This window comes from Hyla sarda, chromosome 1, assembly GCF_029499605.1.
Source record: "Hyla sarda isolate aHylSar1 chromosome 1, aHylSar1.hap1, whole genome shotgun sequence".
Lineage (NCBI taxonomy): Eukaryota > Metazoa > Chordata > Amphibia > Anura > Hylidae > Hyla > Hyla sarda.
Genome location: NC_079189.1, coordinates 337,545,938 through 337,568,839, shown reverse-complemented (window position 1 = coordinate 337,568,839; position 22,902 = coordinate 337,545,938). Strand labels below are relative to the sequence as shown.

Below are 22,902 nucleotides of genomic sequence, written 5' to 3'. Positions count from 1 at the left end.
GACGTGGCCGCTATGGCGCGGCCCCGCGTTATAGAACAGAAGTGGCCTCATGACCTACCGCTACGTCATGAGTCCTTAACAGGTTAAAGGGGTATTCCAGAATTTTTTTTTATTTGACTATGCTACAAGGGTTGTAAAGTTAGTGTAGTTCATAATATATAGTGTCTGTACCTGTGTGTGATGGTTTTCTCACAATTCTTATGTGATTTTCACTCCAATATTTATTTTTAACAGCATACAAAATGACTTGTCTCAGATGCTTCCCAGCTTGCAATGCGGCCGAGACCTGACTAGTCAGATGATGACAGGGAGCCTGTCTGATTCAATGGGTCAATCTGCAACTAATGCAACAGCTGTAGGTACCCTGATTGAAAACCCCATTAATTTGAATGGATGCAACTCATTTATGTTTTAATGGTTGGGGTGGCTGGTATGTAGGAGTCAGGAAGATGGAATTGTGGGATTTGTGGTCAAAAAAAGAAAAGTCAAAACAGGAAATACTGGTTTACAAACAGCTAGCCAGTGTTATGGTAATCTCACAACATAGATATTTAGCCCCAAGACAAGAGCAGATCCTTCCTAAGCATGTCCATTACTGTCTGCCAGGTACGTACTAAAATCTCCTTATGCTGGATAACCCCTTTAAATCGCAGCGTTTAAACCAAAAGTAAAAGTATCCGGGCAGCTCAACGGAGCTGACTGGGACAATCGCGGTGAAACCTCAATGTCTCGATCAGTTGAGAGGACAGCGGGAGGGCCCTTACCTGCCTCCTCGCTGTCTGATGCCCCCAGGCAGCCATGCAGGCTGGAGCAGCAGAGCACCAATAACACTGATCAATGTTATGCTATGGCAGAGCATTGAACAGTATATGCAATCAAAAGATTGCATGTTATAGCCCCCTATAAAGTGTTTAAAAAAAAAAACGTTTGTAAAAGTAAATTAACCCCTTTCATAACAAAAGTGTGAATCACCCTCCTTTTCCCTCATATGAGGTACCGCCGCGTGTATAAATGTCCAAACTATTAAAATCTAAAGGTTAGCTGATCTACACAGTCTATGGTGTACACTTAAAAAAAAAAATTACCAAAGATGTGCATTTTTTGTCACTTCAAATAACAAAAAAAAAAACATTTTTTTTTTTTTTTTTTTTTTATAAAAAGCGCTCAAAAAGTCCCATCAAAACATAGGTACCAATAAAAACTATAGACCACGGAGCAAAAAATTTGCCCACATAGCCCCGTATGCAGAAAAATAAAGTTATAGGGATCAGAATATGACTACGGTATTTTAAACATACTAATTTTGGTGCATGTATTAAAATAAAACCTACATAAACTGGGTATCCTTTTAACCGTAATGACCTACAGAATAAAGATAAGGTGTTTTTACCAAAAAGTATACTGCGTAGAAACGGAAGCCCCCCAAAAGTTACAAAATGGCGTTAAATAAGCTTTTGTTATAAAATAAAGGATGTCATTACAAAGTACAATTGGTGGTGCAAAAAACAAGTCCTTATATTGTTCTGTAGGTGCAAAATTGAAAATTCAAAAACAAAAATTGTCTGGGTCCCTAATGCCAAAATGGACTGAGTCCTTAAGGGGATAAATACACATTAAACAATCAGAATACTACACTAATTTATCACAAATATTCTCCAAATATTAAATTCAAACTTTCCATACCCCTGAATCATCATCTTTTATTAGACCTTTATTACTGGAACTAGCCACCAAGCTATTCTAGGCTGCAACTCAGTCACTCACTCAATAACAGAAGAGCAATATGAAACTCAATCCAAGTAATTTTTGAAAACTGAATCAAAGCCAAAAGTCAAATAGAACTCTAGGAGAAACTCAGAACTTTGAAGTCTACAAAGTTAAAGGGGTATTCCAGGCAAAAACTTTTTTTTATACATCAACTGGCTCCGGAAAGTTAAACAGATTTGTAAATTACTTCTATTAAAAAATCTTAATCCTTCCAATAGTTATTAGCTTCTGAAGTTTTCTGTCTAACTGCTCAATGATGATGTCACGTCCCGGGAGCTGTGCATGCTGGGAGAATATCCCCATAGGAACTGCACAGCTCCCGGGACGTGAGTCATCAGAAAGCAGTTAGACAGAAAACAGCAACTCAACTTCAGAAGCTAATAACTATTGGAAGGATTAAGATTTTTTAATAGAAGTAATTCACAAATCTGTTTAAACTTTCCGGAGCTAGTTGATATATAAAAAAAAGTTTTGGCCTGGAATACCCCTTTAATTATAGAGCTACGCACAGAAAACAGCAACCGCCCAAGAAACTAAACTGTCTATAAAAAAAAAATCATGAATAAAAGTTTTCTATGGTTATATAGTCAGGCACAGTGATGAATTTGGCATTAACATTTCCAAGTGTCAATTGAGGTGAGGGCCCAGTCACACTATATAACCTCTGCTGGAAGGAATTCTGGGTAGAGATTCAGTAGGCATCGGCAGAACAAGACAGTGTTAGGACCTTTCCTTCAAGACCTAGTGGATATCTGTCCCCGCCCAAATCAAATATTATTTGATGCATGCATCGAAGTAAGTGAATAACACGCTGACACACACGTTCAGTACAGAAATTCTTCCTTCCTTTTATTACAGCATTTCACAGGGGTTTATATAGACATCAGAATTAAAGGGAGTCACGTCTCGGGAGCCCGGAGCTTTCAGAAAAAGCAGATGCAGCCACGCATAGAATACGGGCTGCTGCAGGGAGATCGCGGGGGGGGTTGGTGGGGGAAGGGTGGTCGTCCCAACGGCGGCAATTATTAACCTTGTTCTTCTCCCCAAATATCTAAATGTCTAAAACTACGGTTTTAGGTCCGGTCAGGAAACCGCATACGGGTCAAAACTGAGCCGACCGGAGTCACAGTTTGACTCCGGTCGGGTCATTAAAGTAAATTGAGTCACGGGCTGATCCGGCCAGGGTACAGGAGCGCCCGGTTTGCCCCTCCCCCTGCCGGATCCGGCACCCCGTATGTACAAAACGTGGTGTGAATGCACCCTAACTTAATTCTATACCTGTGAAACTGTTCGTGACCAGTCAAGTCATAGGTGTGGTCAGTGAAATAAAAAGTTCACGCAAATTGATAAGAACTGTACATGACATGTTTTATCTCGCATATAACTCACATTTGTCACAGGCATGAAATAAAAGTATTGGCAGTCCTGTTCTTAAAGGAAACGTGTCAACGTGCAGTCTGGAAACAAGTTGTGGACCTCCATCCTGTACCCCCTGATGTTGCCAGGTAAGGGTGAGCCTATAACAACTTTATACTTTCCACAGGGTTTAACTTCTTTATTTTGGTATCAGTGGTGACTATTTGTTCATGGTGTTCTCAGAAGCCTAAGGATATGCTTTCTGCATATCTTGCATGTTATTTATAGAACCTATTTTGCCCAGAGACTAAAAATTTGTATATTAGGGCACAACGCCAATCTTCTTTAGACCACCTATGTAAAAGAGTGGTTACTAGGTTGCTATATTAAGCAAGGAAATTAATTGTCCCGTACTGAATGCAGGCCTCACCTTCTGGGGAGATATGTATTAGTAAAAAAAAAAAAAAAAAAAAAAAGCTATATATACTTGGAACAAAGCATTTTGAGAAACTCTGGTCAATGGGGATGGATATCCCTGGACTGTAAAGAGCATCTCTGCTTTGAGATTTCATCTTAGCGCTATGATTGCATCCATATCTTTAATGGACTGATCTCCCCCGAGGGGACATGTACGTATTGCACAATTTTGTTTTTGCCACCAGACTGTGCCTTGCCCTGTGCATGCTACGCATTCTGTACAGTACTCTTTGGGTTTAGAGTTGACGTATTGTAATTAAGTACCAAATAATGTGTAGGATTTCCAAAATATGGCAGCATTCTGAAAAAATTCAAAGGAGGGCATCCAAAAAGGAGGTAGCCGGAGGGCTTACCTCTTCATCCATTACTGCTGTGGGTCTGCATTTGATTGAGCATGGCTGGAGCAGGCTCAACCAAATGAGCACAGATCAATAGAACTTCTAATGATTCCTTCTTAACCCCTTTAAGGGTAGCTCCCACCATCCTATTTTTTTGTTAGCCCGTTAAAAGTATATTAGAGATATGTTGTAGTACATAAGTACTACAACATATCAAAAAATAAAGTTGGTGACAGTGCCCATTTAAGGACTAAGCCAATTTGGACCTGAAAGAGTACCTATCATGATCTAATCTCTCCCTAATCTACCCCAATCTGTCCCTGACTCTTCCTGACACTAACCTTGCCAATTTTTTATATATTTTTTTAAACACCCTCTAAGTACCTTATTTTATGTTAGTATCACTGCTTATGCCTGGGAACGTGTGGAGGGAGGAAGGGGGCATGGCCCAGCAGGTGCAGCGTCATCTGTAAAATAAACTTACTTTACTAATGATTTTCTGTGGAAGACCTCGATCAGAAATATGAAAGACCTCGATCAGGCTAGGGGAAGGCGGACCTGATCCTTTCAAAGTGCAGATCAGCGCTACACTGATTTTTGGCCAGCGCACTGGCTCTCCTTCTAAGGGGGCGGAGCCTGATGACATGGCCGGCCAAGTCAGGAGTGCACCGTGCTGCGAGTACAGCCCTGCTTGGACAGGCAGGGAGCTGCGCTGTGCTCGTCAGTGTCCCGGCTGCTCTACGAGAGTTCGGGGCTCATGCCAGGCCGGCATGAGTCCAAACTCTATAAGAGACTTGCGGCCGGGACATGTAGGGATACCCCTAGTGGTCAGTTTTTCAAACACAAAATACACATGGACAGACATTTTTTTTTTTTTTTTTTAAACACATGCAATTCCAAAGTTATTTGGAATACATTAGTAGACGACATATCAAAAGTTTTTTTCATGACAGGTATTCTAAGGACCAGAGCTTTTTTGAAAATCTGACCTGTGTCACTTTATGCATTAATAACTCTGGGATGCTTTTACCCATCATTCTGATACTGAGTTTTTTTGTGACATATTCTACTTTAGGTTTGTGGGGAATTTTCGTCAATAGTTGTATTATGCCTGAAATCCCTTGAAAATTTAGCTCTTTTCTAACTTTGAAGCTCTCTGCTTGTAAGGAAAATAGACATGCCAAATAAATTATGTATTGATTCACAAATACAATATGTCTACTTTATGTTGGTATCATAAAGTTGACATGTTTTTACTTTTTGAAGACATTTGAAGCTTCAAAGTTTAGCAGCAATTTTCCAAAATCTGAATTTTTCAGGGACCAGTTCAGTTTTAAAGTGAATTTGAGGGTCTGTGTTAAATTTAGGGATCGACCGATATCGTTTTTTTAGGGCCGATACCGATAATTGGTGTAGGTTAGGGCAGATAGCCGATAACTTATACCGATATTCCGGTATAAGTTATCGGCTATATATCCCCCCGCGACACCGCTGCAGATCATTGATTTAAAGCGGGTGCTTTAAATCAATGCACTGCAGTGGCTTTTGCGGTGCCATAGATCGCCACCCGTTTCTCTCCCCCTGCCTGTCCGGGAGTCCTGAGACCTATCACCGCCACCGCCCCCGACCGCACCGCCGCGCCGACACCAATTTGTAACCCAATTTCTCTAGAGTATGTAAATACCCGATATGTGGACGTAAAGTGCCCTGCAAGCGCATTACAATGCTCAGAAGGAAAGTAGCAAAATTTGGCTTTTGGAGAGCAAATTTTGCTGAAATAGTATTTGGGGGCATGTCGCATTTAAGAAACACCCATGGTGGCAGCACAGAGGGGAAAAAATAAATAAATAAAAACACATGGCATACTATCTGGGAAAATACACCCCTCAAGGAACGTAACAAGGGGTGCAGTGAGCATTTAACAGATTTAAAGGAAATGTGGGCTTTGAATATGGAAAAAAAAAAAAATTAATTTTCTTTGACCCCTGTTCCAAACATCTGTCAGACACCTGTGGGGTGCGCCCCTTGCTACGTTTTTTGAGGGGTGTAGTTTCTAAAATGGTGGGGTTTTTTTGTGTTTATGTCAGAACCACTGCAACCATCATCCATTCCAATGCAAATCACCAATTTAGGCCTCAAATGCACATGGTGCTCTCACACTCCTGAGCCCTGTTGTTCGCCTGCAGGGAACTTTACGTCCACATATGGGGTATTTCTGTACTCAGCAGAAATGGTGTCTCAAATTTTGGGGGTCTTTTTCTCCTTTTACCTCTTGTGAAAATAAAAAGTATAGGGCAACACCGTATTTTTTTTACACTAACATCCTAGTGTAGCCACCAACTTTCCCTTTCCATAAGGGCTAAAAGGAGAAAAGGACCCACAAAATTTGTAACACAATCTCTCCAGAGTACTTAAATATCCCATATGTGGCACTAAACTGTTGTCAATAGAAGGAATTGACACTAGCACTACTACTCGACAATACCACATACTTGCAAAATCAGTCAGCAAATGGTGAGTTTTCAGTTCCAATGAAACAATAATATAAGATGATCAGAATGATGGTGCACTCACCCCAAATGTATGATCTTTAGATGCTTTATTCCATAACAGACATCACAGGACACAGTACAGGAGCAAGGTAGACAGGAACAAACATGAGGCGGGGGGTGTGGTCACACAGACGAACGGAGGACTGACAATTGTTTCACGCTGCGTAGCGATTCCTCTGGCTCCAGACTCGCCAGAGGAGACACTACACAGCGTGAAACACATTTTTATCTTCTTATGTTATGGCACTTAACGGTTGCATTGAAATAAGACAGGGCTCCGGAGTGAGAGAGTGCCATGCACATTTGAGGCCTAAAATAGGGATGTGCATAGGGGCAGACCCCGATGCAAGCATGGAGTTTGCATCCTCTACCAAAAATACCCAACGACAGTGTTTTCCAAACAGGGTGCCTCCAGCTGTTGCTAAACTCCCAGCATGCCTGAAGAGTGCGTCAATGCTGGGAGGCTCTGTTTAGGCAACAGTGTCGTAAGAGACTGTGTAGGGGTATGTGTATATGTAGTGTTTTACTCTTTATTTTGTGTAAGTATAGTGCAAGTGTTTTTTAGGGTACATTCACACATGCAGGGATTTACATTGAGTTTCTCAGTGGGAGTTAGAGCTGCGGAAGGAGATTTGCCGCAGCTCAAACCCGCAGCAGGAAACTCACTGTAAACCCCGCATGTGTGACTGTACCCTGCACACCTCCAGCTGTTGCAAAACTACAACAGTGACACTGACAGTCCATTCATGCTGGGAGTTGTAGTTTTCCCACAGTTGGAGGCACACTGGTGGGGAAACACTGGGTAAGGTAACAGACCCCAACTCAGTGTTTCGCAACCAGTGTGCCTCCAGCTGTTGCAAAACTACAAAATCCCAGTATGCACTGACTGCCGAAGGGCATACTCGGAGTTAGTTATGCAACAGCTGGAGGCACATAACTACAACTCCCAGCATGCCCTTTGGCTGTCCGTGCATGCTGGGAGTTGTAGTAAAGCAACAGCTGGAGGCACACTTTTCAATGAAAAAGGGTCTCCAGCTGTTGCATAACTACCACTCCCAGCATTCAGGGACAGCCAAAGGGCATGCTGGGAGTTATAGTTATGCAAAAACTGGAGGCACATAGCTACAACTCCCGGCATGCCCTTTGGCTGTGCATGCTCACTCATGGTGGGCAAGGGTCATTGGTGCTGTCTGACAGCACCACCCACCCTTATTTTCTGGGTCTCCCAGTGACTCGAATAGCCTGGAAAAACAGTGATTCGCTGGTCAAAATTGATAGCCGAATCACAATGTCCCGGGATGATAGATATGAGCAGTCCTCCCATTTCTATCACTGCCGGATTAAGTACCAAAAACAGAGGGCGTCCCAGTTTGCCCTTGGTCCGTAAAGAGTACCTGTCACCAAACAAACATTTTTATATATTGTTCCTTGTGTAATTTTGTCAGGACCACGTGGCCTAATGGATAAAGGCATCTGACTTCGGATCAGAAGATTGAGGGTGGTTGCAGTGGCACTTGGTCGACGTGTTCATTTCCTTATGTAATTATAAGAAACTTTGCTATTTACTTAAAATTCTCAACATTTATGTGTTTTTAATGTGATTGGAAAAACGGCCACTAGGTGGCTCTGTTCTGTTCCCTGCGCAAGTCAAACAGTTAGTTTAGTCTCCTCCTGGCCTGGCAGGAGACCTCTCAGAAAGTGCCGGGCATGGTGAAGCACAGCTCTTGCAGGCTTTAGTGACATCACGCCTCATAGGGAACGTCGACTTTCTCCTGCCGGGAGCTCACACAATGTGAGGAAGGAAAAAAGGAATGATAGAGCTTCTAAAAGCTTGGAAAAAAAAAGTTTAGGGTGGGGTGTTAGGAGTAGTTAAAGGGGTACTCGGCCTTAGACATCTTATCCCCTATCCAAACGATTGCTGCTGGGGACCCCCGCAAACTTGGCTGTGGCACCCCACCATCATCACTGCACAGAGCAAACTCGCTCTGTGCCTGATTAAGGGGCGATACAGGGGCCGGAGCATCGTGATGTCACGGCTCCATCCCCTCAATACAAGTCTATGGGAGGGGGCGTGGCGGCAGTCACGCCCCCTGCTATAGACTTGCATTAAGGGGCAGGCTGTGACGTCATGAGGGGGGCAGAGCCATGATGTCACAATGCTCCGGCCCCTGTATCTCCCCCTCATCAGGCACAGAGCGAGTTTGCTCTGTGCAGTGATGATGGTGGGGTGCCGCAGCAGAGATCACGGGGGTCCCCAGCGGTGGGTCCCCCGTGATCAGATATCTTATCCCCTATCCTTTGGATAGGGGGATAAGATGCCTAGGGGCAGAGTACCCCTTTAAGGAATACAATGCTCAAAAAAATTAAGGGAACACTGAGATAACACATCCTAGATCTGAATGAATGAACTAATCATATGAAATATTTTTGTCTTTACATGGTTGAATGTGCTGACAACAAAAATCACAAAAAAAATTATCAATGGAAATAGAATTTATCAACCCATGGAGGTCTGGATATAGAGTCACACTCAAAATCAAAGTGGAAAACCACACTACAGCTGATCAAACTTTGATGTAGACCATATGACCCCCCTACAATGCCTGGGCATGCTCCTGATGAGGTGGCAGATAGTCTCCTGAAGGATGTCCTCCCAGACCTGGACTAAAGCATCTGCCAACTCCTGGACAGTCTGTGGTGCAAAGTGGCATTGGTGGATGGAGCGAGACATGACGTCCCAGATGTGCTCAATCGGATTCAGGTCTGGGGAACGGGCAGGCCAGTCCATAGAATCAATGCCTTCCTCTTACAGGAACTGCTGACACACTCAAGCCACAGGAGGTCTAGCATTGTTTTGCATTAGAAGGAACCCAGGGCCAACCGCACCAGCATATGGTCTCACAAGGGGCCTGAGGATCTCATCTCGGTACCTAATGGCAGTCAGGCTACCTCTGGCAAGCACATGGAGTGCTGTGCGGCCCCCCAAAGAAATGCCACCCCACACCATTACTGACCCACCGCCAAACAGGTCAAGCTGTAGGATGTTGCAGGCAGCAGAACATTCTTCACGGCATCTCCAGACTGTCAAGTCTGTCACATGTGCTCAGTGTGAACCTGCTTTCATCTGTGAAAAGCAGAGGGAGCCAGTGGCGAATTTGCCAATCTTGTGGTTCTGTGGACGTCGCGCCCCCATGCCTCCCTCATGAAGTCTGTTTCTGATCTTTTGAGTGGACACATGCACATTCGTAGCCTGCTGGAGGTCATTTTGCAGGGCTCTGGCAATGATCCTTGTACAAAGCCGGAGGTAGCAGTCCTGCTGCTGGGTTGTTGCCATCCTACTGTGTCCTCCACGTCTCCTGATGTACTGGCCTGTCTCCTGGGAGCACCTCCAATCTCTGGACACTACGCAGACAGACACAGCAAACCTTTTTGCCACAGCTCACCTCACATTGATGTGCCATCCTGGATGAGCTGCACTACCTGAGCCACATGTGTGGGTTGTAGACTCCATCTCATGCTAACACTAGAGTGAAAGCACCGCCAGCATTCAAAAGTGAACAAAACCTCAGCCAGGAAGTGGTCTGTGGTCACCACCTGCAGAACCACTTCTTTATTGGGGGTGTCTTGCTAATTGCCTATAATATCCACCTGTTGTCGTTTCCATTTATTGCTGTAATCAGGGCAACCTAAAGTATCACAATAACATGTTTGTTTGACCACAAGGTGAATCGTGTAAAAAAAGAAAAAGCCCAAATTAGCTAAATTGCATTTATTTTCAGTTTAACCTCACAAATATATATATTATTATTTATTTATTTTTTATTTATTTTTTGTTTCAAAGCACGTTATGGAAAAGTGAAAGGTGTCATTACAAAGTACAATTGGTCCCACACAAAAAAAGACTGAGAAATAAGAGTTATGGCTATTATACAGTTAGGAGGTAAAAACTAAAATGCAAAAATGAAATAAACTGAAAGAACATTTATTTTGTGGGTTTTCATGAGGGACAAGTAAACTATGCTCCGTTTTAGTCTCTTGGACAAGCATTCTATTTATTTATTTACATTTTCACACCCATGGCGGATTCCCCAGTTAGATTACACAATCTTCCACCGGAACCCAATTCCTTGTCAGAAGTTTGGCTACTGAACTGAGCAGCAGAATTCCCATTGAATTTAAAGGAATGGTGCTGCAATATCAAACCTGGCAGAATTCCTTTTTGATATTTAGCACAATTATCCGTAGTGTGAACAGAGCATTCATTCCCAGTCGACAGACCTGAGACCTGTTTCTGTCACACTACAGTGTTAGGGGAATCCTTTTCACACAGAAGCTATTTAAGCAGACCATATGGAAATACTTCCTTTTGGAGAGCCACAGGTTAAACTCTAGAACTGAAATGAAACATGATGCTGTGTTCTACATATTGCTGAACAGGTGACTAAGTGCAACCTTTACAGTGCATGTTACTTTATTTAGGTCATGGGAAGTTCCGTTTTTTTGAGATGTTATTCCAAGATTAAGAACAAGCCCTTATTCATACACTTTGCGGAACATTTAGGCTATGTTCACACTTAAGTGCTCTACGTCCTAGGAATATATCAGCATACTGGCAGAACAGTGCTTACATATAAACATGGCATACAGTCACAGAGCCCACTGAGTTTAACGGACAATTTATTTTGCAAGCAACTATGTTTACCCATTTCCAAATGCATTCTGTTTTTTTTGTGCGGGCCAGAAGCACAGCTCCTTGCATTGTATCCATTATGTGTGAAGAACCCTTACAATATTTTAGGCAATTACTGTAAAAACACAAAAACGTGCATTGCTATCTGTGTGGCACACGAGTATGAAGTCATACAGCCTCCAAAGTAGGGTCAATGGAGTTTAAGTCAATCAAAATATGCAGCGTATACGCTATGTGGGACCCTATACTAAAAATATTTTTTTCATTCCAGGGAATATAAATGTCTGTATGAAATTGGAAGTACAGTACAAGCACCATAGGAGTGGAAATTAAAAAAAAAAACTACTTGTCCAAGGGACTAAAGCGGAACACAATCTACTTGTCCCTCAAGAAAATCCACTTGTCCTGGTAGATGAAATAATTTCCACCAAAATAGTCTGATCCCCCCCCCCCCCCACTAGGCCACCAGGGATGGATATAAGATCTCTTTAGATCTAATAGTTTAATAGGCGATCGCAGTATGCCAGGCTATTAGCGGCCGGAGAGCTGTAGCTCCTCTTACACCCCAGACAAGCCCAGAAAAGTCTAGATGTAACTTTTTGATCACCTTATAAAAAATTTCTCATATGAAGTGACCAAAAATGAGCAATTCTGGACTATTTTTTACATTTACACCGTACGGTTTTATTAACATTATATTTTAATAGTCTGGACATTTCCACATGCAGCGATACCACTTATGTTTATTTTTGTACATTATTTTTATTTAAAGAAAATTGGAAACTTTTATTAGGAAAGGGGCTTATTCACATATATACGCACTTTTTAAAATATTTTAATCACTATTTTTCAGTCTCAATAGGGACTTATGTGTTACTGGGGGGGGGGGGGGGGTTCTGCTTCTCCAGTTTATATGCTGCATTTAGTGTCAGAAAATGCTGGAAGTTGCATTTAGTTACTAGATAACTACAACTCCCAGCATGCCCTGATACAGCCTATGGTTGTGTGGGTGTTGCACTGTATAGTTAAGGTTATTGTGTAACATGCTGGGAGTTGTAGTTTTGGTTTGCGTCAGCTGCAGAGCCATAGTCTATGTCAAGGAATACTGGGAATTACAGTTAGTAACTACAACACCCAGCATGCCCTGATGCAGCCTATGGCTCTGCAGCTGACCCGAACCAAAACTACAACTCCCAGCATGTTGCACTTTATAGTTCTACAGTTTAGGTTATGGGGCAACATGCTGGGAGTTGCAGTTTTGGTTCGGGCGTGTTTGCGTGCATCTGTGGGGCTCTTGGTTGGCGGGTGAGTATGAAGGGCGGGATTCTGGGGGTGCAATTTACTGCGGGTGCCACTAAAAATAAATAAGATTAGATGGCACAACTGCCCTAATGCCCGACGTGACAGTCTGCTCCTATACAAAACATTCATGCATACACATATCATACATGCACCAGCCACTGCCCCCATATCATACATACACACACCCCCCGCCACTGCCCCCCCCCCCCACACCATACATTACATACACACATACACTCACACCATACATATGCACCCATCATACATACACCCACCGCTGCCCACCCCACATCATACATCACATATATACACACACATCACACATCACATACACATCACACAAACAGACATCATACACACATCATACATTACATACACATCACACAAACAGACATCATACATTACATACACATCACACATAGACATCATACACACATCATACATTACATACACATCACACAGAGAGACATCATACACACATCACATTACATACACATCACACAAACAGATATCATACACACATCATACATTACATACACATCACACAGACAGACATCATACATTACATACACATCACACATAGACAGACAACATACACGACATACACAGACAGACATACACACATCATACACATCAACAGACATCATACACACATCATACATTACATACACCACACAGAGACATCATACACACACTCACACCATACATATACACCATACATACACCTGCCGCTGCCCACCCCACATCATACATCACATACATACATACACACATCACACTTAGACATCATACACACATCATACATTACACACACATCACACAAAGACATCATACACATCACACATAGACAGACATCATACACACATCATACATTACACATCACACATAGACAGACATCATACACACATCACATATACACTCACACCATACATATACCCCAGTGTTTCCCAACCAGGGTGCCTCCAGCTGTTGCAAAACTACAACTCCCAGCATGCCCAGGGCATGCTGGGAGTTGTAGTTTTGCAACAGCTGGAGGCACCCTGGTTGGGAAACACTGATATACACCATACATATGCACACATCATACATACACCTGCCGCTGCCCCCCCATCATACATTACATACACACATCACACATACACTCACACCATACATATACAACCACCCTTCCTGCCGCCGCCTGCATTCTCGGCCTCCTCACCTGAGCCGCCATGAGTGGACATCAGAGCTGTAGTCCCGGCCGGTGTGAGGTGAAATTTCCGTCCTCCCCCTCACCCCCCCTGCTCTGTGTTTTCCCCGTGCAAACTAGCAGCCTCCCCGTGGTGGATTAGGTCCTGTGGAGACAGATCAGGGGGAGGGATAGAGCTGTGTGCGGGGGATGGAGTGGTCTACATCCTTTCTCTCACCCTGCTGTGTCTTCTGAGCTCCGTCCATCCTCCGGGAGGGGATATAAGGGGGCTCTGCAGTCAGCTGGAGGCTGCCGCCCCCTCCATACACTCCGAGTGCCGGTGTGAGGTGTAGACTTCCTTCAGCTCCTGCGCCTCACACCGGCATTAAAGAAAAATAAGGGGGAAGTCGGTCTGTCCCTGCTAGCCCGATACAGGGCTAAATCTATAAACAATTCACCTGCCCGGCGCCCAAAACTACTTGTCCCGGGCGTCGGGCGATAGGATTTCCACATCCCTGGGGAACTCCTGGTGCTCTATTTCCCGAAGGGGGCATGATTTAGCTTGGATTACCTGCAACATAGTGCAGTTAAAGACCACTATATGCTTGTGGAAAATATATAATTGTGATGGGCTGGCCCTTTTCCCGGCAACATCAGCGGAACCGGATGGAGGTCCACTGGTCTGCTGCAATAAGGTCCACATCTTGTTTCCAGACTGCACGTTGACACGTTTCCTTTAAGAACAGGACTGCCAATACTTTTATTTCATGCCTGTGACAAATGTGAGTTATATACGAGATAAAACATGTCATGTAACATTGTTGTGTGTGATGCCTACTTCTGCTCCAGCTGTCACCGACCACACCTATGACTTGACTGATCACGGACAGTATCCCAGGTATGGAATGAAGTTATGAAAAAATATATAGTTTTCATAACCCATCACCTTGGGGGCTGAGGGGTAAAATATCTATGTATAAATATGTACATGAACTAATTATATATATATATATATATATATATATATATATATATATATATATATATTAGTTCCCCCCCCCCACATTAGGTTGTAGTTTCCCCCATTAGGTTGTAGTTTCCCCACATTAGGTTGGCAGTATAGTTCCCCCCACATTAGGTAGGTAGGCAGTGACCCCCCCCGCACCCACACCACGCCACGCCAGACATACAGCCTTCAGCCATACCACCGCTCCTCCGGCTGGGGGTCACGATCTACTGCTATGGCCTATAGGCCATAGCAGTACGTTCCGGGACCGGAGGAGCGGTGGTTGGAGCACCGAAGATGACGTGCCGCTGGTAACTTACCACGCGCGTCCTCGCTGCTCGGCTCCGCTCTGCCGCTTCTATGGCCACATGCACGGGACGTCTGTGATGTCCCTGCGTGCGCTACCTCCCGGCAGCCCCTGCGTTTTTAAAGTTAACGCGGGGCCACAGAAAGGTAATCGGGACATTCTTGTGTCTCGAAAAGATCTTTCGGGATACAGGGATATCCTGAACGTGACGGGGGAAATTAATCTCGGCTGGGACGTCCGGGGTATGGCTAATCCATACCCCGTGCGTCCCGGCCGACTGCAGCACCCGGCGTATAAGACGACCCCCGACTTTTGAGAACATTTTCTCGGGTTTAAAAATTGTCTTATACGCTGGAAAATATGGTACTTTTCTGACCAAACAGTACAGTTGGGGTCCGTCCACACAGCTGAATTTCCAGAGACAAAATTTTTGCCACGGAATTATGCTGCACCATTCACACTTCGGAATTTCTGCAGTAGAAAATGCAGCAGGAATATCCAAGACTCAGGACTTGCCAAACAAATGAACATGTTTATTCTGGCGGACTGCATTGCAATCTATGGAGACCATTTTGACCTTTAGTACACAGGCAAATTTTAGCATTTTTGTATTTTCCTCCTTGCCTTTTGAGAGACATAACTTTTATTTATCCTTCCACAAACTCATATGAGGGCTTGTTTTGTGCCTGACCAGTTGTACATGATACCTTTAATTTGAACATTTAATGTATGACTATGAAAATAAAAAACAAAAAATTTTGCAAGTTTTATTTTAAACATTGCACTTTACTGTAAAACTGAAATTTCAGCGCTGATTTATGAAAATGTGTGTGAGAAAAACTGGAGAGATTTAGTCCCCAACAACCAATCACAGCTTAGTGTTCACTTTACCCGAGTTCAACAAGATGGAAAGCTGAGCTATGATTGGCTGTTATGGGCACAATCTCTCCAGTTTGAAAAATCAGGACCTGTAGTTCTGCCGCAGATTCCGATCTCCATGCAGTCCGGTGTCTTATGGGACTTACAGGAGCTTCCTGCTCAGCCGATCATTGGACTAACACATAACACCACTGCGGCCACTGATTGGCTGAGCAAGAAAGGTCCTGGAACAAGCTGTTTGTCAGGAGAAGATACCTGGACCGCATGGTGGAGAATAGGATTTGCAGTAGGCGAGCATCAGGTTATTTTTTTATGTTTCCCCTGCACCCCTATTATTGCTCAGGATGGTGTTTCCAAACCAGGGTGCCCTCAGCTTTTGCTGGCATGCTGGGAGTGGTAGTTGTGCAACAGCTGGAGGCCCCTTAGTTGGGAATCATTAATTTAGCATTTGCATTTCGCAAGTAACCAATGAAAAAAAAAAAAATAAAGATCCTCTGCAAGCATGCTGAGAGTTGTGCTTTGGCAACAGCTGGAGGCACACTATGGAACACACTGGCTTAAAATGTATTTGATAGCGGAATTCACCGACAATTTCTATAATGTTTCAGGTTTCAGTTTTCAGTTAAAATATTGTTATCTAAAACAAAACTACAAGCAAAAATGCTTTTTGTATACACTGAATGCATATTGGTGTTTGCTGTGTAAACATGAACTTGCTTCCATGATACACTAATTTAATACTGAATATATGTACTGATCCACCCCAGAAATATTTACTGAACTAAAAAAAAAAAAAAAAAAAAAAAAATTATATGATGGAAAAATAATGTTTTTAATCTACTTATTTTTATAATAATTAATAATAATAAGTAGATTTTATAGGCCCGAAGATAGTCAGATGTTTCGCCCTGTAATCAGACTGTCAGTACGGATCAAGTAAAAAAAAGCTTTGTAGATTTGTGATTAGAGTTGTTTTAGACATCAGCAATAAATACTCTCAGCAATGCGAGAACTTGCCAGGTAGCAGAGCAGGCAGACATTCTACATGGCCACATTCTATATAGCAGAGGTTCCTCCCTGATGGCTCTCCAGCTGCTGCATAACCACAACTCTCAGACTTAAAGGGGTTAGCCAGGATTAGGAAAACAGAGCTAATTTCTTCCAAAAACAGCGCTACCCCTGCCCTGTGGTTGTGTGTGGCATTACAACTTGGCTCCATTTACTTCAACGAAACTCAGCTGCAATACCACACACAACCTAAAGACAGTGTGGCGCTGTTTGGAAGAAATCACCTCTGTTTTTCCTAATCCTGGATAACCCCTTTTAGCGACTGAAAAATACTTCACTATGAGCAAAAAATGTTTGCATATATACAAGAATACACGAGGGCAATGAGTTTGTATGTTCTCCCTGTGTCTGTGTGGGTTTCCTCTGGGTACTTTGGTTTCCTCTCAAAACATACTAAGGCTACTTTGACACTGCCGTTGCTCTCCTCAAAATTATTTTTTTTCTGTCTTGAAATGGCTGTTCTCTTAACGGGAAGCAACAGCAAACAAAGGGTCCCAGCAGCTCCCAATTACTATTATGTGGGCTGCCGGGACACGTTATGAATAGCGGGAGAAAAAGACGGCACATGCTGTAATTTTTCTCTCGCTATTCTGCAGAGGGCGTCACACTGACGGGCACCAACAGCAGTGTAAAAGGGGTATTATTATTATTAACCTGTTGAGGACGGAGGGCGTACCTGTACACCCTCGTCCCGCTCCCCTTCTATGGCGCGTGCTCAGGAGCTGAGCGCAGGTCATAGCGGGTCGGTGCCAGCAGCTATCTGCTCCAGGGACACGTGTCTAATGCCGGACATCACCGATCGCATTAACTCCTTAGATGCGGCAATCAAAGTTGATCGCCGCGTCTAAAGTGAACGTAAAAGTATCCCAGCAGCTCAGTTGGGCTGTTTGGGAATGCCGTGGTGAAATTTCACCACAGCGTCCCAAACAGCTGAGAGAATTGGGGGGGGGGGGGGTCCCTACCTGCCTTCTCTCTGTTCGATTGGTGATCTGCTGCTCCATGCAGTTAATGAAGTTAATATATGTGATTTAACTCCTTCCCTAATGAAAGTATGAATCACCCCCTCTTTTTCCATAAAAAAATATGTAAACAAAAAAAATAAACATATGAGGTATTGCCACGTGCGTAAATATCCAAACTATAAAAATATTATTAAACTACAATGTCAATGACGTACACATTAAAAATTTTCAAAGTTCAAAATTGTGTATTTTTGGTCACTTTTTCAAAATGTTTAGGGTATGCAATCAAAAATTCCCAACAAAACAAAAATGGTACTGATAAAAACTTAAGACTACAGCGCAAAAAATGAGCCCTGTATATGGAATTTATATGTAAAAATAAAGTTATAGGGGTCAGAAAAGGACAATTTTAAACATTCTAATTTTCGTTCAAAAAGTTTTAAAACAGGTACAAAAAAATCAAAGCTATATAAGTTGGGTATGATTTTAATGGTATGGACCTACAGAATAAAGAGAAGGTGTCATTTTACCGAAAAGTGGGCCATGTAGGATAGGAAGCCCCCAAAAAGTTACAAAATGGCACTTTTTTCTTCCCAATGTTTTTCCAAATATTTTCTTTCTGGTTTCGCTGTAGATTTGGTGGTGAAATGATTGACAGTATTACAAAGTACAATTGGTGGCGCAAGATGGAAAATTGAAAGTGTTATGATTTTTAGAAAGAAAAGACGAAAGTGCAAAAATGAAAAATTGCTTCGTCCTCAAGGGGTTAAACACAGCACATTTGCAACGTTTCAGAGTTGTATGATGAGGATTTTGCAGTGTACCCCTCAGGGGGAAATTTATCAAAACCTGTCCAGAGGAAAATTGCCCAGTTAGCCATAGCAACCAGATTGCCTCTTTCATTTTTAACAAGGCCTCTGAAAAATAAAAGAAGCCATCTGATTGGTTGCTATGGGCAACTGAACAAATTTTCCTCTGGACAGGTTTTGATCAATTTCCCCCCCTGAGGAATGCCACTGTATAGGAATCCATAGTTTACAAAATAAAATACATAATTTTTTGGATGCCTCTTAGAGCTAGTTCAGATTTGAGACCTCCATGGCACAGATAAATTGGCAAAAAGGGAATGCCAACGGTGTCCGGACAGGAACAAGCCCTATTGATTTCAATGGCCCCAAGATAGTTTGCTAGGGACGGCATTCAGGTCATTTTAAAAATCTATATGAGAATAGTCTTAGGGCCCATTCACACAGCAGAATTTCCGAGCAGAATCCAGCGAAGATATTCCGCCCAGAAATTCTGGCGCAGCTGCCTTCCATGGTTGCCAATGGGATTCTGTTGCAGCATGCACACCAGAAATTTTGGGTCGGAAAACTCTGCCCTGGAAATGCATTGCGGTCTGTGGAAAGGGGGCATATCCGAGCGGCTCTATGGCTAACTGATTTGTCTGAATTTTTACCTGGATTTTTTTTTTGGGCGGATGGTGTGAATGGGACCCTTAGGTAATGTTCACACGAGTAGAATCCCGCGCTGTGAACATTATCATCAGTGTAAATGGGTCTTCCGCGAGACCCGTTCACACTGCAGAATTTCTGCCGCTGAAAGTGTTCCGCACAAAGGAAGGAACATGTTCATTATTTGCGTGGAATTCCACGAGTACTGAATAGCCGTCAATGCTGACGGCGCAGTGCCCCCCCGGTCCTACCGCCAAATTAGTTTCAGTGGCGGCCCCCTGAATTCCGCGAGCGGAGATTCCGCAGCGTGAACATACCCCTTAGACTCTTGAACTGCAGGATTTTTGGGTCAATGACAAAACTCATCTGCAATTGGTAACCAACCAAAATTTTACTATGTTGGGGTCAACTCGTTTCTGTCCATTCCCATGAACTGTCACGCTGTATATGGCAAACCTGACAGTTTGAACATAGCCTGTAGAGATGAGCGAACTTACAGTAAATTTGATTCGTCACAAACTTCTCGGCTCGGCAGTTGATGACTTATCCTGCATAAATTAGTTCAGCCTTCAGGTGCTCCAGTGGGCTGGAAAAGGTGGATACAGTCCTAGGAAAGAGTCTCCTAGGACTGTATCCACCTTTTCCAGCCCACCGGAGCACCTGAAAGCTGAACTAATTTATGCAGGATAAGTCATCAACTGCCGAGCCGAGAAGTTTGTGACGAATCAAATTTACTGTAAGTTTGCTCATCTTTAGTAGCCTTATAGTAACGTGCACTTGGATCTAAAACGTCCAGGGTTAAAGGGGGGGGGGGGGTTCCGGTGAGGTCTGATCACGGAGGTGCCAGCAAGGGGGTAATGAAAGAAAAATCTGTGCTAAGCACGGTATACTTACTAAGGCAGCGTTTCCCAACCGTTGTGCCTCCAGCTGTTTCAAAACTACAACTCCCAGCATGCCCGGACAGCCAAAGGCTGTCCGGGCATGCTGGGAGTTGTAGTTTTGAAACAGCTGGAGGCACACTGATCTGAATGGTGGTTGCAAAATGCTATTCAGCTGTATAGAATTAAATGTCAGTCACAGAGGTGTCCAAAATAAATCTGCCATGTGTGAATGCACCTTTAAAGTTATCTCTGTATATGTCATAAACGGTGATCCCACTGGCACTTGTACACGCACGCACCCCCCCCCCCCCCGGGGTGTCAGAGCCGTACACTACACCTATACAGCCAGCCCCCGCCGCCTCCACTCACCTGCCTGCTCCCGGGCTGACAGAACAGACACTACGTAATGGGCGCCATCAAAATAAGGGAACATGGAAAGGCGGGAGAAGTGCACAGCCGCCTCAGTGACCAGCTCCATGCTGACAGCCGGCTGCTCCTACGCACACTGCTGTGCCTTCATGGGGGAATGCCTAAGCCGAAGGACCTGTCATGGGATCATGTGATCAGTCACATGGGTGGGAGGGGCCAAGGCTTCACGCTGAGCTGTATAAAGACTTTTCTTGGTAGTAAAAATTACAGTACTTCATGGTGACCAGATAAGCAGGAGGTCATATGTGTTTTGTGTCAGTTTCTGTTTTTTAACCTCTTAAGGACACAGGGATTTTTCATTTTATCACTTTTTTTTGTAGTTTTTTCCGTTTTTGCACTTTTGTTTTTTCCTCCTTACCTTTAAAAAATCATAACCCTTTCAATTTTGCACCTAAAAATCCATATTATGGCTTATTTTTTGCGCCACCAATTCTATTTTGTAATGACAGCAGTAATTTTACCCAAAAATCTAAGGCAAAACTGAAAAAAAAAATCATTGTGAGACTAAATTGAAAAAAAAAAAACCAATTTTGTAACTTTTGGGCACTTCCGTTTCTACACAGTACATTTTTTGGTAAAAATGACACCTTCCCTTTATTCTGTAGGTCCATACGATTAAAATGATACCCTACTTATGTAGGTTTGATTTTGTTGTACTTCTGGAAAAAATCATAACTACATGCAGGAAAATTAATACGTTTAAAATTGTTATATTCTGACCCCTATAACTTTTTTATTTTTTCGTGTATGGGGCGGTATGAGGGCTCATTTTTTTTTTGCTATGATCTGAAGTTTTTAGTGGTATATTTTTGTATTCATATGACTTATTTTTATTCATTTTTTCATGATATAAAAAGTGACCAAAACACTATTTTGGACTTTGGAATTTTTTTGCGCGTACGCCATTGACCGTGCGGTTTAATTAACAATATATTTTTATAAATCGGACATTTCTACACACAGCGATACCACATATGTTTATTTTTATTTAAACAGTTTTTTTTTTTTTTTTTAATGGGAAAAGGGAGGTGATTCAAACTTTTATTAGAGAAGGGGTTAAATGATCTTTATTCACTTTTTTTTGCAGTGTTATAGCTCCCATAGGGACATATAACACTGCACACACTGATCTTTTACATTGATCACCGGTTTCTCATAGGAAACCAGTGATCAATGATTCTGCTGCTTGACTGCTCATGCCTGGATCTCGGGCACTGAGCAGTCATTTGGCGATCGGACACCAGGAGGCAAGGTAGGAGATCCTCCTGCTGTGTCACAGCTGTTCGGGATGCCGCGATTTCTCCACGGACATCCCTGAGCTAACAAGCAACAATTTACTTTCACTTTAGACGCAGCATTCAACTTTGAACGTCGCGTCTAAAGGGTTAATTGCTCGCGGCACCGCGATCAGTGCCGCGCACTATTAGCCACGGGTCCCAGCCGTTGTTAGACGCCGTGGCCCCGTGTTATAGAACGGGAGCGGACTCATGACGTACCGGTATGTCATGGGTCTTGTAGGATTAAAATTTCAACTTTTGACTCCTATAACATTTATTTATTTTTCTGTATACAGGGCTATATGAGGGCTCATTTTTTGCGATGAGATCTGTGTTTTTTATCTATACCATTTTAATTTTTTTTAGTGTACACAAAGTGACCAAAAATATGCAATTTTGGACTTTAGTATTTTTTTTTTTACGTATAAGTCATTGACAGTGCGGTTTAACAAACGTTATGTTTTTATAGTTCGGACATTCACACATATCACATATTTGTATGTTTATTTTTGTTCACATATTTTTTAATTTTTTTAAATGGGAAAAGGGGGTGATTCAAACTTTTATTAGGGGGAGGGGTTAATTCACATTTATTAACTTTTTTTTTTTCTTCTCTATTTTTAGGGGACTATAACATGCAATCCTTGGATTGCATACACTGTTCATTGCTACGCTCACACAGTTGAAAAGCCTCCTCCCTGTGTGAGCCGCATCTGCAGCCTACACAGAGAGGAGACGTCACCATGGGCCCCATGCAGCACACAGTGCAGGTGCCGATGACATCACTGTTCAGCTACTGAACTGTGAAGGCTGAAGAATGCGGCTGGCAGAAGAGCAGAAAAAATCTCTTCGTAGGGAAAGGTGAGTATCCCTTTTTATTTAGTTTGTTAATTTTTTTTACATCAATTTGGAGAGGAGGGGCCCATATATACCTGGCTGCCTTCCTTATATACCTGGCTCCCCCCCCCCCCCCCCATATACCTGGTTCC

General features: G+C 43.0%; 1 protein-coding gene across 1 annotated transcript in view; it reads right to left on the bottom strand.

The window, feature by feature from the left end:
* Nucleotides 1-20,754, bottom strand: part of TMEM38B (transmembrane protein 38B) — an 81,722-nt gene extending 60,968 nt beyond the window's left edge. The window contains exon 1 of the mRNA XM_056520311.1: nt 20,577-20,754. Coding sequence (XP_056376286.1) covers nt 20,577-20,685 — 109 coding nt within the window. The 5' untranslated portion in view covers nt 20,686-20,754. The remainder of the gene's footprint in view (nt 1-20,576) is intronic.
* Nucleotides 20,755-22,902: the final 2,148 nt, after the last annotated feature.